This window comes from Nannospalax galili, unplaced genomic scaffold (assembly GCF_000622305.1).
Source record: "Nannospalax galili isolate Female #2095 unplaced genomic scaffold, S.galili_v1.0 scaffold772, whole genome shotgun sequence".
Lineage (NCBI taxonomy): Eukaryota > Metazoa > Chordata > Mammalia > Rodentia > Spalacidae > Nannospalax > Nannospalax galili.
Genome location: NW_008332097.1, coordinates 2,070,820 through 2,086,199, shown reverse-complemented (window position 1 = coordinate 2,086,199; position 15,380 = coordinate 2,070,820). Strand labels below are relative to the sequence as shown.

The following is a 15,380-nucleotide window of genomic DNA, read 5'->3' as shown; positions in this document are numbered from 1 at the left end:
TCCTTCCTTCCCTCCCTCCCATGATGGGAATTAAATCCAGGGCTGGGTAAACTCTGTCCCATGGAGCCATACCCTGAGCTCCTCTAGATTTTGAAATGATCCTCATTAACCACATTTCTTAAATATAGAGCTGGTAGTTCAAATCAAGGCCTTTTGAAATATAAGTGACTCTTGCTATACCTGGGCTGTCAGGGACTTCTATAGTCATCTATGCTGAACAGTAGCAGCGCTTATAACAGAGTCAGCCAGTAGTGGTCTCTAAGCCAGAGAGCTCAGGTTTTCACATTTGTTTAACACCTTTGTTCTAATACTATTCTAGATTGCATTTTCCACTCAGAAATGAAAAATCTGGGTTTGGGGACTCTTATTAGATTAGAATATTACTGTAGCATCATTTATACCATAGATGTTTAAGTTATGACATGCAATAGACAAGGTAGGCTCTGCTTTTATGGCACTAAAAATCCCACAAATATATAGTCCAGATATGAGTACTGTAGGAAAATGATGTGATTTGAAAAATGCATGGGACAAGAGGGGGGTTGTCTGGGACCAAGTGAAAGAAAGAACTTGAGCACTGGAAGAATGGAGCGGCCTGTCTGGCTTGACCACTGCTGTGAAGGAGGGGTTGAGAAGAGAGGCTGGGGAAAGGGGCAGCTTGTCTACATTCCTGGAGGCCATATTATTCAGGTCATTCATGGGGCCAGGTGTGCAAAGGCTTAAGTGGGCATAAATGTAGCCTGTTTACATTGTGTTATCTAATATGTACCTCTTCTTTTTAAAGAGGATGGATCAGTCCTGAAACAGTTTCTTTCTGAAACAGAGAAGATGTCCCCTGAAGACAGAGCAAAATGCTTTGAAAAGAATGAGGTAGGAAGATCTTCCAGAGCATCGCTTTTTAATAACTCTGGAGGGCTTTGTGCTAATTGTTTTCTCTTTTCTGCAGGCCATTCAGGCAGCCCATGATGCTGTGGCCCAGGAAGGCCAGTGTCGGGTAAATGCAAATACAAATCCGAGCCAGGCTGCCCAGGTGCCATCTGTGTTTCCATTGGAATATTTGCAGGAATATTAACTGGGATGTAGTAACCAGCAAGTGTTGCCCACCGAGGCCCATTGACACCAGAAAACCCTCCCCACTTAATGTTCACACTCAGTCTGTTGCCCTCAAATAGCTCTTAGTTTGTGAGATCCCCTGGGTTCTATCTCTAACACCAAAAAATAAATAAACCATAATGTGAACAGAACCTCAAGTCAACTGCTAAGTTTAACTCAGAAGCCAGGGCCTGTCTGTGGTTGGCTCTGCTACTTTCTAGACCTTGGGCAAGATACCCTCTCTAAGCCTGATTTCCTCCTCAATAAAAAGCATGTAGTACCTAGCATCCGAGGAGCCACCCTAACCGTCCCAGCACTTCCTCTTTGTCGGTTTGGGATACGCCTTAGGTAGGAAGCATGGAAATGTCAGGTATAATTTTGGTTTTAATATCAGCAAGCTCTTTCAATTATATTCCACTTAGATTGGAAGAGACTTCATTTCTAACAAGTTCATCTTACACCTTATTTTTTCAAAAAAAATTCTCTTGACTCTTTTAGGTAGATGACAAGGTGAATTTTCATTTTATTCTGTTTAACAACGTGGATGGCCACCTCTATGAACTTGGTATGTTCACTCCCATTTTGGAATCTACTACGATTTAATGCATTCTTAAAGGTTAATTTCTCTTTATAGTATTAGTGTGTGACTTTCTGGTAGTGCATATTCTGTGATCTTGAAGCCAGAGCAATATATTCCCATGGGGGGTGCTTACCCTGTCTCACACCCAGAGTACCCTCAGGCAACTGGAATACCCTGTGAATGGTTTCAGTGACAAATCAGTAAGGGGGTGGGGGGTAGATCAGATTGACAACTGGATTCATGGATTCTCCCCCTTCCCTTATAGTGTCCTCTAATGTCCATTTTACAAGGGGATCAATGTGTGATTAGACCTTGCTTGTGTAAAATGAATTTGGATCTCTTGGGCATTATTCCTATTTATAGCAATAAAAAGGAACCTCTGCCAGGCATGGTGGTGCACGCCTGTAGTTCCAGCACTTGGGAGGCAGAGGCAGGTGGATCTCTGTGAGTTAAAGGCCAGCCTGGTCTACATAGTGAGTTCCAGGACAGCTGGGGCTACAGAGGAACCTCTTCTCAAAAAGACCCAAAAAAAAAAAAAAAAAAAGGAACCTCCAAGTTGTGAAAATTCGTCCCTTTTATATTAATGGAGACAGACTTGCTGTCATTGAAGGGCAATTAGAACCTCAAAGCACTCTTTCCTGTACCCCAGAGATTGCCCCTAGCTTTTGCTCAGTTGTTCTTCCAAAAACATGGGGATACAACCTCCCCCCCAACATTCTGGTAGCTGGATTAGGTCTGTGTGACCTCAGTTGTGGACTAGAATTGCCTGGAGGCTGCCTTTGCAGCCTATTGCCTCATGACCAAGCTTCCCTTTGTTGGACTGATAACAGTGTTTGGAAGAATCTAAAAATCCTCTGGGTAGAGCAGCTACTGTATCCTAAGAATATGCAGGGGAAGTTGACATGCCTGGCTTGTTTGTTCTAGATGGGCGAATGCCTTTTCCAGTGAACCATGGCACCAGTTCAGAGGACTCCCTGCTGCAGGTAACCCCTGGAGTGCACCTCTCCCTGCCGCAGCCAGGCTTCTCTTAGCATCATTGTTCATTGAGCATCAGTTGTTATTGTTATTAGCATTCTTTGGGGCTTAAAAATCATCTTGGTAACTCTACCTGTTTCATTTTATGGCAGGTGGTTTTGAATGGGATCCTTCAAAGAAGCCCTTGCTAATCTGATGCATGTGCCGTCTTTAGTTCGTAGAATTAGCAGGGAAGCCAGTGCTTGGGCTTTCATGTGGGATTAAAGTAGCCCTTGTCCTCTTGTCAGGTTTCAGCATCACTGAAGAGTGGAGTATCAGTGTCTTCCACCTTCCCTAGTCCTCTGAGGCTCCTGGAATATGGGTCAACCTTGTTTGGTATATACTATAAATTTTGGCTAGGGAAACTCAATTTTTTTTCTCCCATATGGTGTGCTGCTACAGGAGAGAAGGAGATTGAAAGCAGGTTTGAAATGACTTTAAGATTCAGGATCACTTGATTAGAGAGATGGCTTAGCAGTTAAGAGCGCCTCCTGCTTTTGCAGAGGACCTGAATTCAGTTCCCAGCACTCAACGTCGGGAGCAGCTCAAAACCACTTCTAAGTCCCACTCCAGGGGTTCCAACAGCCTCTTCTGACCTCTGTGAACACTGTATTCACGTGTGTGCACGCGCGCATGCACACACACCCATGCACCCCGTAATACATACACATAGTTAAAATTAATAAAATCTTGGACAGGGGGGAGAATAAGAAAAAAACTTGGAAGATTCAGGACCACTGTATAATTGTCCTGTTAGAAGTAACAACTGAAAACTCAATTCTGAACTGATCTAGGCCTTTTCACCCTAAAAACGAGTCTCTAGAATGGAATCATTTTGCTTATGATAAAATACAAATATTGAGGTATAACTACTTTATTTGCAGTAGTAACAATAGCTAATCTTGGTATGCATACAATAGGGGCCAGCTAGAATGGCCTCTGGCTTTGTGTGGCATGTGGCTCTGTTGCCACATCCAGTGCTGCTTCTGCAGCCCCAAAGCTGTTAGACTACCTGAATGGATGCGTGTAGCTTTGTCTACCAAAGCTTTGTTCACAAAACTGGCAAGAGGCTGGGTTTGCCCTGCAAGCTGCAGTTTACTGACTCCTTGGCCAGATGCAAATCATAAGTGATTTGTATCTTCTGTTGAATCCCTTTAATTATTACAGGAGGTGAGACTCCTGCCGCCATCTCATAAATAAGGAACCAGGTCAGAGAGATTAATGCCCAAGGTTTTAGTGAATTTAATGGCCAAACTAAGGTTCTTAGCCACTGTACACTGGGACCTTTCTTTATAAGGGACCTGGCTTTGGAATATCGTAAGCTGATCTCCCCACAGCAGTAGTGAACCAGATTATGCCACACCAGGCACATGGCAGGAGAATGTAGAACCACTTGCTGGAAGTAATGGGAGTCAGAGCTAAAGTCGGACCCGTGGTGTGGAGAGGCAGCTGCCCTTGGCGTTTTTTCCTCCTGCCTTAATCCTTTAAAGTTGAGAGTAAACAGCTTGAATTGGCCTTGGAAGTACTTTCTCTTTGAAACTTCGTTTCCAGAGAGTTCTTTTTGGATACTAATGCCATCTCCTTTTCAGGATGCTGCCAAGGTCTGCAGAGAATTCACTGAGCGCGAGCAGGGAGAGGTCCGCTTCTCCGCTGTGGCCCTCTGCAAAGCAGCCTAAGTCCTGGGGGAGAGCTGGCTGCTCCCCTTCCCCTGGGCAGGACTGCACAGCTCTGCCCTCAATCTGCAGCCTCAGCACTTATAATCACCGCCTTCTCCTTCTGTTCTGCAGCCCCAGCCCCTCCACCCCACCCAGACACTAGAAGCCCACTGTCACATGGGCCACACCAGTGTGAGCTTCAGATGTGAAACCTTTAGCCCACTGTGTCTTGTACCTTAATATCTACGGCCTCTTTGGTTTATGTCTGTAAGTGAAGGCTTTGGATGTGGTTTGTCTGTCATTAAAAGGAATAAAACTTTTCTGCTGATAAGAGATAAGCTTGAATTGATTCTCTTTTTATTTTTGCCTCACACCCTAATCTCTCAAACTGTTTTGACAAATATGTCTTTCATACAACTCTGGTAAGAAAATGACCATGACCATAAATAAGAGTATTGGTTTAGCATATATCTGGACTTTTATTTCTATGCATTTATATTCCTATGCATTCATGTAAAAACCAATTTTTAAAAGTTCTAAGTAGGCTGGATGTGGCAACTCAAGCTTGTAATCCCAGCACTAAGAAGACAAAGCAGGATTGCCACACATGTGAGACCAGCCTGGGCTGCAGAGTGAGACTCTTCTCCAAAAAACAGAAAAGAAAAAGTCCTAAATAGGCACAATTTTAGGTTCATAGAAATATTGATACTAGTTTCCATAAACTCTGCACCTAGTTTTCTATATTGGTATTAATATCACATAATCCTGGTAACTGTTAGCTGAACTCCCAAGCTTGTTTCTACTTCCTTGGTATTTACTAGATATGCTTCCTCAGTTTAGGATCATGTGTTACGTTAAGCTCCTTTGGACTGTGCCCATTTCTCCAGCTTTCCTTTTTGATGACCTGGACTGTTTTGAGCAGTAGTAAACATTTGCAAGTTGCCACTTGATTTGAGATTTTTAAAAAAAGATTGTGCATATGCATGCATGCTCAGTACACATGTGGAGGTCAGAGGACAATTTTTGAGGAATCTATTTTCACCTTGTTTGAGACAGGGTCTTGCTGATGCTGGGCTGTGAATGTGAACTGGTTGATTGCGTTTCTGCCTCCCATCTTGCTGTGGGAGTATAGGGATTACAGGTGTGTGCCAGTGTATCTGGGTTTTTAAATTGTCTTGGACCTATGGACATCTGGGTACAAATGCTTGACTGGATAGGACTTAACATATATGACAGCATGAAATCCTGTGGGGGTCTATGGGGGGAGCACAGATATAGGGGAGGGGGCCTAAATTTGATTAAGATCTATTATATGAAATGCACAAAAACATTTTTTTAAAGCCAACAGCTCTAGTAACTACATGAACTCATAGATTAAACAACACAAAAATTTGAGTGTTTGACCTGCACCCATGTCATGTAATGCCCACTGAGGCCAGAAGAGGGCATTGAATCTCCTGCAACAGGAGTTACATATAGTTGGTAAGCACAATGTGGGAGCTGAGAGTCCATCCAAGTCCTCTGCAAGAACAGTCAGTGCTCTCAACCACTGAGTCATCTCTCCAGCCCCTGAATTTTTCTGTGGATTCTGGGAACTGAACTCAGCGCATGAGGCCTGCTTGGAAAGTACTTTTACCCATGAGCCATCTCCCCTGCCCTGATTGGAATTTGTCTAATGTTTTCCTGATAAGCTTATGAACTTTGGGGTGGAAGAGCAAGGTTAAGTGTCAGTTAACCTTGTGTCAAGTAAAGGTGCCTGGTGTTATTGGCCTGTCACCTGGCTGAGGTAGAGGGAAGTCTCTAGGCAAAGTCCACATTTGAAGTGGGGGCCTCCTTGAGGTAGAGAGTTTATAACTTCTTAGAAGTTGTTTTTTTTTTTTTTTTTCCCAGAAAGCTTTGTTTCCTTTTAGTCATCTGCATTAATAGGAACGTAATCCAGCTGTGGTCTTTGGGCGCTATCTCATTTGATCCTGTATTTAACATATTCCAATCAGTGTACGGAATTTTATTTTTCAGCAATTCCTTCCTAGAAGTTCTTTTTAAAATTTCTTTAGCATTTATTGTTAAACATTGTATTGTAAAGAAATAATCCCTGATAGGTAGTTAATAAATAAGTGCCTGGCCTTATGTGTGGTGCAGGACTGTAGTCCCAGCTACCCTGTAGGCTGCGGCAGAAGTTCATGTCTTCTGGAAACAGAAGACTGAGGATATAACTCAGTGATGGAATACTTGCCTAGCATTTGTTCTCCACAGTTGATGCTTGACAGTAACAGTTCCTAGTTAAGAGCAGCTCAGGAGAGTGGGGAAGAGAGCTCCTCCTGTCCTGGTTCTCAGAGAAGATGTCTGTCCTCTGGGAACAGGAACCCTAGTAACGGGCCTCAGGTGCTTTCGTGTTTCTCTCTCTCTCTCTCTCTCTCTCTCTCTCTCTCTCTCTCTCTCTCTCTCTCGCGCGCGCGCGCGCTCTCGCGCTCTCGCTCTCTCACTCTCTGGGGCACATGCATGCCATAATGCATGGAAGTCAGAGGTCACCCTCAGTGTTGTCCCTTGTCTTCCATTGCTTCAGGTAGACTCTTGTTTCCTGCTGCCACCCCAGGCTAGTTGGCCCAAAAGCACCCAGGATTCTTCTATGTTCCATTTCACAGTAAGCACGCTGGGATTACAGATGTGCATGCTAGCATCTGACTTGACAGGAGCTCTAAGAATTTGAATTCCGGTCCTTACATTTGGTGACAAGTGCTTTATATACACTTGTCTTTTTTAATTTTTAATTTTTTTTTTGTGCATGAATGTATTGCCTGCATGTATGTAAGTGTACTCGTGTTGTGCAATGCCCGCAGAGGTCGGAAGAGGGGGTCGGATCTGGAACTGGAGTTAGGGACAGTTGTTAACCGCCACGTGGGTGCTGGGAATTAAACCTGGGTCTTCTGCAAGAACAGCCAGTGCTCTTAATGAATGAACCATCTCTCCAGCCCCTACTTATCTTATTTTGAGATAGGGTCTCATGTAGCCCAAATTGGCCTGGAACTTGCTACACAGTGAAGATAACCTCAAGTGGATACTCCAGCCCCTTCCTTCCTTGTGCTGAGATTATAGGCCTACCATATCCAGTTTATGCAGTGCTGGGTATCAAACCTATGTATGCTGGGCAAGAACTCTGCCAACTGAACTATGCCCAGAGCCCTGCCTTGGTTTTTAGCTTCTATACTGATAGTACTTGAAAAGTTTCATGTGTTTAGGCCAGCAAGATGGCTCAGTGGGTAAAGATAGTTGCTGCTGAGGCTAAGGACCTGAGTTCAAACCCCAGAACCTGCATGGTAGGAGAGAACCAACTCCCACAGGCTGCCCTCTGACCTCCACATGTGCACTGTATCATGCACATACACATACAGATATAAAAAGAAAGTTTCTTATTTTTGACCTAAAATAATTGTACATATATCTAGGAGATAATGTGATAATTTTTAAAAATTATATGTGTTCAAAGGTTTTGCCTGAGTGTACATAAGTACAACCATGTGTGCAATGCCCAAACCTGGGTTCTGTGCAAGAGCAGCCAGTGCTTTTAACTGCTGAGCTATCTCTTGAGTCCTGATAATATGATAATTTGATTATGTGGTAATTTGATGTGTGTATATTATGTGGAATCATCAAATCAGGGCAATTAGTGTTTCCATCTCCTTAAACACTTAAAGTTTTTTTGTTTATTTTTATTTTATGTGTGTGTGTATGAGTGTTTTGCTTGTATGTATGTACGTGCACCCTTGTGCAGTGCCCATGGAGGCCAGAAGAGGTTGTCAGATCCCCTGAAAATGGAGTTACTGATGACTGTCACCTGCCATGTGGGTGCTGGGAACTGAACCTGGGTCCTCTGCAAGAGCAGCCAGTGCTCTTACCTGCTGAGCCGTCTCTCCAGCTTCATTGACCATTTCTTTGTCTTGAAGACCTTCAAACTTCTTTATAAAATATATGTTGTTGTGAACTCATCACCCCACTAGTGAACTATAGAACACTGGAACTCACTGCCTCAGGTAGCTTTCAGTACTCATTTTCCAGCTTTCTCTCATGTCGCCCTTTACCCCCTTTTAGCCTCTAGTAACCACTGTCTACTTGCTTCCAGTGAAATCAACAGTTTCCAGTTTCCTCAGTATAAGTAAGTTCATGCAGTGCCTGTCTTTCTGTCCCAGCTTATTTCACTTAGCGTAATGATATCCATTTCCACATGTTGATAAAAACAACAGGATTTTATTCTTTTTATGACCAAATAATATTCCATTGTGTGTATGCCCACCTTTCTGCCTCCAGCCTTTAAGTGCAGTGTATCTTTGTTCCTTAGAAGAAAGTGATCATGTCTATTAGCTTCCTATTAATGTAAAAGCTAAACACAGTTGTCTTCATTTCTTTACTGGTTACTGTGATAAAAATACCCTGACAAGCAATTTAAGGGAGAAAGGGTTTATTTGGCTCACAGTTCCAGCCACAGTTCATCATGGCAGGGAAGTCAAGGTAGCAGGAGCTCCAAGAAGCTGGTCACATCATATCTGCAGTCGGGAAGCCGAGGACAAAGACTGTCTACTCAGCTTGCTTTCTTCATTTTATACAGACCAGGATCCCCTGCTCACAGTCAGGATGGGTCTTCTCACATCAATTAACTTAACCAAGATATCCCCCCAGAGGCCCATCTCCTAGGTGATTCAAGATTCTGTCAAGCCAATGGCACTAACCATCACATATGACTCAAGTGATTCTGTGCTAGAGCGATTTAATTTAAATTCTAACTTGGGTTAGGATTCAATCAGTTGAAAGTTTATTGATCTTGTCTGATCTGCTTCTGTCTCAGTAACTGGACAAAAAATTGCCCTCTGCCATATCTCCATTATTTCATGTTAAATGTGAGAGATTTGGCCTAGTGGTATAGTGAAGCTCAAAGACCTGGGTTTAATCGTTAGCACCCATAATAAATAAAACACATAAAAACTAGTGGAGACATCAAGGAAGGGCCTTATCTCTAGAAGTTTCCATCTAGTGCCACCTGCCTCAGTCAGATACATGGTGCTGTCCATTTTGAATTCTATGGGGAAGTAGGTCCCCTGGGATGATGTGCCTCAAAGGACCTTGTTTCTCCAACAAGCCCTCTGACTGGCGACTTAGATCTGTTGAGATCTATACAGTTTGCTTATTCCCTTAATTCATTATGCCTTAAAATGGTATGAGTCCCTTGCGATTATACATCTATGCTGATCATACTTGGGCTGACTAAACACCCACAAACATGGAGAAATGTTCACAAAGAAAGCAGTGAGGTAATTGCTAAAATGTGCATGCATATATCTAGAAAAGCCAGGGATCAGGTCAGTGCTATTTTACTCAACATATGATGTGGTATCATTCCCATTTTACAGATGGAAAGCTAAAACACAATGAAGCTCAGCAATTTGTCCATGATCCCTTGGTTGATACATGACATTCCTGAGATTCAAGCCCAAGCAGACTAACTCTAACAGGCCAAGATAAAGCCCAACAAACAGTAAGTTTATACTCTGTGGCCCCACATTTCAATTTGAATCATCCCAACATTCTGGATGTCATGGTAAAATTCACAATAAGATATCAAAACATGGTTCTGTCCTGCCTCTGGGTATTGAATTTATGAGTTATTTAACTTTATATTCTCATTTTCCAAGCTTTCTAAAATTACTACATACCTTTTACAGTAAAGTTTCCAGTAAAGTTTTTCCCCTTAGGACTGAGAATCTTCTATGACTTTCTGATTGTTAATTCTAGCATAGTTTCAAGTTTCTTCAGTTTATAGCTGAAGTCAGCACCACTTAGTTTCCTGTATTGTAGTAAGATTTTGTATATATGTGCATGTATGTGGAGGCCAGAGGATAGCCTCAGGTGTTATCGGCAGTCTGTTCACCTTGTTTGTTAAGACAGTTTCTCACTGGGACCTAGGGTTGACTGATTCAGTTAGACTGGCTGGTCAGTGAGCTCCAGGAATCCACCTGTCTCCATCTCTCCAGCACTGGCATTACACATGTGTGCCATCACACCTATCTTTTTATGTGGATACTGGGGATTGAACTCAGCTCATGCTTACATGGCAAGCACTTTACCAACCGAGCCAGCTCTCCAGACCTTTTATTATAATACTTTTTTTCAAGAGTTATGGTTCTAGGACTACTTTAGAACATAATTATTTTTATGCTCTCTTAAACTTCAGCTTATCTGGACCATGTTTAGTTTCCTGTCTACTTTGCCATGTTAAATAATGACTTAAGCTGGGTGTGGTAGCACACACCTTTAATCCCAGCACTCTAGAAGCAGAGGCAATTGGATCTCTGTGAATCGAGGCCAGCCTGGTCTACATAGTATGTTCCAGGCCAGCTGTGGCTACAGGGAGACTCTGTCTCATAAAACAAACAAACCACAAAATTTGTTTACCTGTTTGATGTGTTGACTGGGGTTGGTATTCTCTATGTGTCGTGTTGCCACTGTGAGTTTTTTGTGTATTCAGACTGCTTGTGTCAAATGTGGCACTTACCCTACAGTCCTGCAGGTTGGGGCTGCAATGCCTCCTGTGGGATTAGGAGGACTGAATGTAAAGAACATATGTAGAACTTAGTACATAGTGGGAATGTCTTGAATAATCATCATTTTGGTTTAAATTGTTAAAGGAATTTGAGATTGGGTATGGTGACACATGCTACCAGTCCCACACGCTGGGGAGACTAAAGCAGGGCATCACTTGAGCCTAGGTGTATGGGCCCAGCCTGGGAAACATAGTAAGATCCTGCCTCAAAAAAAAAAAAAAAAAGAAATAAAACGTTGAGGAGAGAGGGTGAGAGCAAGAGAGAGAGAGAGAGACAGACAGAGAGAGAGAGATTGAATCTATAAACAAAAGAGAGGTGTCAGTAGAAGAAATAGTGTGGATGGTGGTCCCTCCTAGCACAATGTATCTGAATTTGAACAGTTTAAGCCACTGGATGGTTTTCACATCATGTTTACAGTTTGTATCATTCAAAATCAGATTAGATACATGTGTACATATATACACGTTATTTATCTATATATATGTATATATGCATCTTTTATTTGGAAGCTTTTACAATTTTATTAGAATCTTAAAGAAAAATCCTCAGGCAGGCAAGCTGGGAATCTTGGCAGCTGCCATGAGGAGGAGAATGGAGGGGAGAAGGAAAAAAGCCAGGAAGCCAGGCAGGTTTAGAGCCTGCATGGAGGTCAGACACATGACTGACTGGCAGCCACATGGCTGGAAGAAGGATGCCTCAGAGTAAAAGTAAAGAAATACAAGGTTCTGGGGTAGCCCAAAGTATTAGAGAGAGCATGTTTAGTAAGAAAGGCATGAAGAAGAAAAGGAGAAATTATACTTTCCTGAAGAATTCAGGAAAGCAGACAGACTTACAGAGATCTAAATGACTGTGGCTGATCCAGAAGATCTGCCATATATGTCCATTTTAAAGACAGGGTCTCATTAAGTTGTCTAGGTTGACCTTGAACTCTTGATCCTCCTGCCTCATCCTTCTGAGTGTTGGGATTTCAGGCATGTGTTCAGATTATATTAGTTTCTCCTAACTCTGAGGAGTCAGATACATATTTTTAAAATTTAAACTTTCATTTATTTATTGTGTGTGTGTATGTGCACATGCATGTACACTCTTACCATGGCATACATGTGGAGAACAGAAGACAACTTTTGGGAGTCAATTCTCTCCTTCCACTATGTGGATCCTGGGGAATCAAACTCAGGTCTTTGGGCTGGCAGGAAGCACCTTTACTTACTGAGCCATCTTGCTGACACCAAATCAGACTTCTTTTCCTTAGCAAAATACCCTCTTAAAAAAATTCTAAAAGGGTCTCAGTGGTTAAGAGCACTATCTGCTCTTGCAGAAGATCCAAGTTTGGATCCCAACATCTAAATGCGGGCTAACAACCATCCATAACTACAGTTTCAGGGGATCCGATGCCTTCTTCTGGCCTCCATGAGCACTGCACAATATGGGTATCCTTACATACTTACAGGCAGAATACTCATATACATTTAATAAAAATAAATAAATATTAAAAAAGAGAAATCAGTATCCTCAAAAGTGTGAGGTATGAGTACATCTTTACGCTTCATACTTTTTTATTAGACATATGGGTGCTGGCATTTGAACCCTGGTCTTCTGCAAGAATACCAGTGCTCTTAACTGCTAAACCATCTCTCCAGCCCTAATTTTTAAAAAAAGATTTAATTGTGTGTGTTTATGTGTGTGTTTGTGTGTGTGTGTGTACAGGAGTACAGGTGCCCACAGAGGCCAGAGGATGGTGTCAAATCCCCTGGGGCTGGAGTTACAGGCAGTTGTGAGCCCTCTGATATGACCACAGGGCACCACATCGGGTCTTTAAGTTCATTCTCAAGTGCAAACCCGGTTCTTCAGCCCTGTATTTTCTTTATGAAGAAAAGAAGATTGGTTCACAGTTCTGGTTCAAGCTCGGGGGGCTGTGCCTATGATGATCTTGTTGGGAGAGTACAGAGGTGGTTCAGAGTACCACATAGTGAGATACGGTCATTCTCCTGAGTGTTAGCAAGGGACTTATATAATTTAAAATCTTAAGGATAATCTTCCTAGGACACAAGAGGCATTTTTAAAGCAGAGATTGGTTTGTTTTGATTGAATTAAAAATATCTGTAGTATTTTTCATGTTCCTGTAAGTAATCCTAATTGGGTCACCAAAAAAAGAAAGACATGAAGATGAAAGGGGGACCAGTTGGAAAGAAGAGGGGGATCAGCAGAAGTAGGAGGGGAAATTAAGGGCAATAGGATGAATATAATCAAAATACATTATATGTCTATATAAAAATGTCATAACAAAACCAATTATTATGTATAAGTAACATACACCAATAAAACATTAAAATATCTCAAGTAGTTTATGTACGCATCTTTCAAATGTCTAGTATTTGAATATTTGAATCCAAATTTAGCATCTTAAACCTGATTTCCCAATTTGCATGCAAGCACAGGGAATGAGAGAGCCCACGGTTTAATCAAAGCTATGCTCATAATGCCCAGTAGGTGGCAGTACAGGAGAACCTATGGCAGTTTTGGAGCTAGGGAGCCTTCAATCCAAAAGCAACAATCTGTGACTGCTCTTCTGGCACATTTTTGGCACACTAAGCACATTTTTGCCTAGTGTTTTGGACTGGGTAATCTTGTCCAGATATATTTTGGTCAAAGTTAGCACTTTGAATTGGAATTTTTGGTTTATTCATAATTTTACCCAGGTTTGATTTATGATAAAATAGAAATAAACAGTAATACTTTCAAATTGGAAGTCATGATAGAATGGGGACATGGGGGTAGGGGAGGAAGAGCAATAAAACAATGTATGAAAATTCTGTAGTAACACACATTACTTGGTATGCTAATTTTAAAAAACTAATAAAGTTCATTATAAATAAATGTTTCCTTCACTGATGTTGTTAGATTTTATTTCAAATATAATTGATTTTATGAAACCAATTATATAATCAATTTTGTATCCTGTAAAGTCTTGCATTCAAATCCATTCTAACATTAGGAAGTAGTGAAATTAATTGTATGTATTAAATGCTGGCAAGGTGGCACACGCCTTTAATCCCAAGCAGAATGATCAGTTATGAGTTCAAGGCCAGTCTGAGATACATAATGAGACCCTGTCACCAAAAAAGTAGATAACTTAGGAGCTGGAGAGGATGGCTCAGCAGTTAAAAGTATTGGCTGCTCTTGCATAAGACAAAGGTTTGATTCCCAGTACCAACATGGTGGCTAACAACCGTCTATAACTCCAGTTCCAGGGGATCTGAAGCCCCGGAGTAGCCTCCACAGGCATCGCCTGCATGCAGTGCACTCACATACATGCAGACAAAACACTCATGCACATAAAATAAAAATAAAATATTTTAGTTAGATACATTAATTAAATTGTTAGCTCCTTAGTATTTTTCTCAGTGCTCCAGTTTCTCTCCCTTCCTTTCCCTTCCTCTCCCCTCTCTTTGCAGAAGGTATCTTAACTGTGTTGCCCAGGATGGTTGGAACTCAGAGGCTCAAGTGATTCTTTGGCATTGATATTCCAAGTAGCTGGAACTACAAATGTTTGCCATTGCTTAACTTTTTATTATCAAGTAGTTTCATACCAATGAGTTTTATCCTTTATTAAGAAACTGCATTTGGCCCCAACATTAGCATTAATTTGTTGGGTGACCAATTCCTTTTTTGTTTCTCTCTCTCTCTCTCTCTCTCTCTCTCTCTCTCTCTTTCCCCCCCCCTCCAGCATCTCATTATGTAGCCCTGGCTGACCTGGAAGTCACTGTGTAGACCAGGCTTGCTTGGAACTCAAAGAGATCTGTCTGCCTATGCCTCCTAAATGCTTGGATTAAAGGTATATACCACCATGCCCTGCCCAATTGCCTCATTTTTTAAAAGAATTAAAAATAGACTCAAAGCTCTTTGAAGTCCTGTGTATTTCAATGAGTTTACGTGTCACAAGTTTTGAAAATATCCTTAGACTTTTAAAATTAGAAATTGGAAGCATCAATAAAATTGAAGTTATTTTCAGGGTGACACTTTTAAGAGATAAATACTATTTGAATATATAAATTCTATGTAATCTCATTCCCACAACACAGTTCCAATAACAGCAGTTAGAACGTTTGCATAGGAACAGATCATTAACTCGAGGTTTTCTACAGTCACTATTTTCTTACTCATTTTTCATCTTTATACATTTTTTTCTCTTTTGGTGTTTTTTTTTTTTATGGTCTTTTCGAGATAGGGTCTCCCTGTAGCCCCAGCTGTCCTGGAACTCACTATGTAGACCAGGCTGGCCTCAAACTCACAGAGATCGGCCTGCCTCTGCCTCCCGAGTGCTGGGATTAAAGGCGTGCGCTGCCATGCCCGGCTGGTGTTCTTTTTTAAAGAAACCTCCACACTGATTTCCCTACTAGCTGTACTGGTCTACACAGCCACCAGCAGTGAGTAAGGATTCCCACTCCC

At 41.8% G+C, this 15,380-nt stretch overlaps 1 protein-coding gene across 2 annotated transcripts in view; it reads left to right on the top strand.

Annotated features, from left to right (window-relative positions):
* Positions 1-4,679, top strand: part of Uchl1 (ubiquitin C-terminal hydrolase L1) — a 10,394-nt gene extending 5,715 nt beyond the window's left edge. Inside the window, exons 5-9 of one of the 2 annotated variants that reach the window (XM_008827226.3) lie at positions 785-870; positions 947-1,030; positions 1,591-1,657; positions 2,597-2,655; positions 4,276-4,679. In XM_008827226.3, coding sequence (XP_008825448.1) covers positions 785-870; positions 947-1,030; positions 1,591-1,657; positions 2,597-2,655; positions 4,276-4,362 — 383 coding nt within the window. In that variant the 3' untranslated portion in view covers positions 4,363-4,679. The remainder of the gene's footprint in view (positions 1-784; positions 871-946; positions 1,031-1,590; positions 1,658-2,596; positions 2,656-4,275) is intronic. The other variant, XM_008827228.3, reaches the window with a different exon arrangement.
* Positions 4,680-15,380: the final 10,701 nt, after the last annotated feature.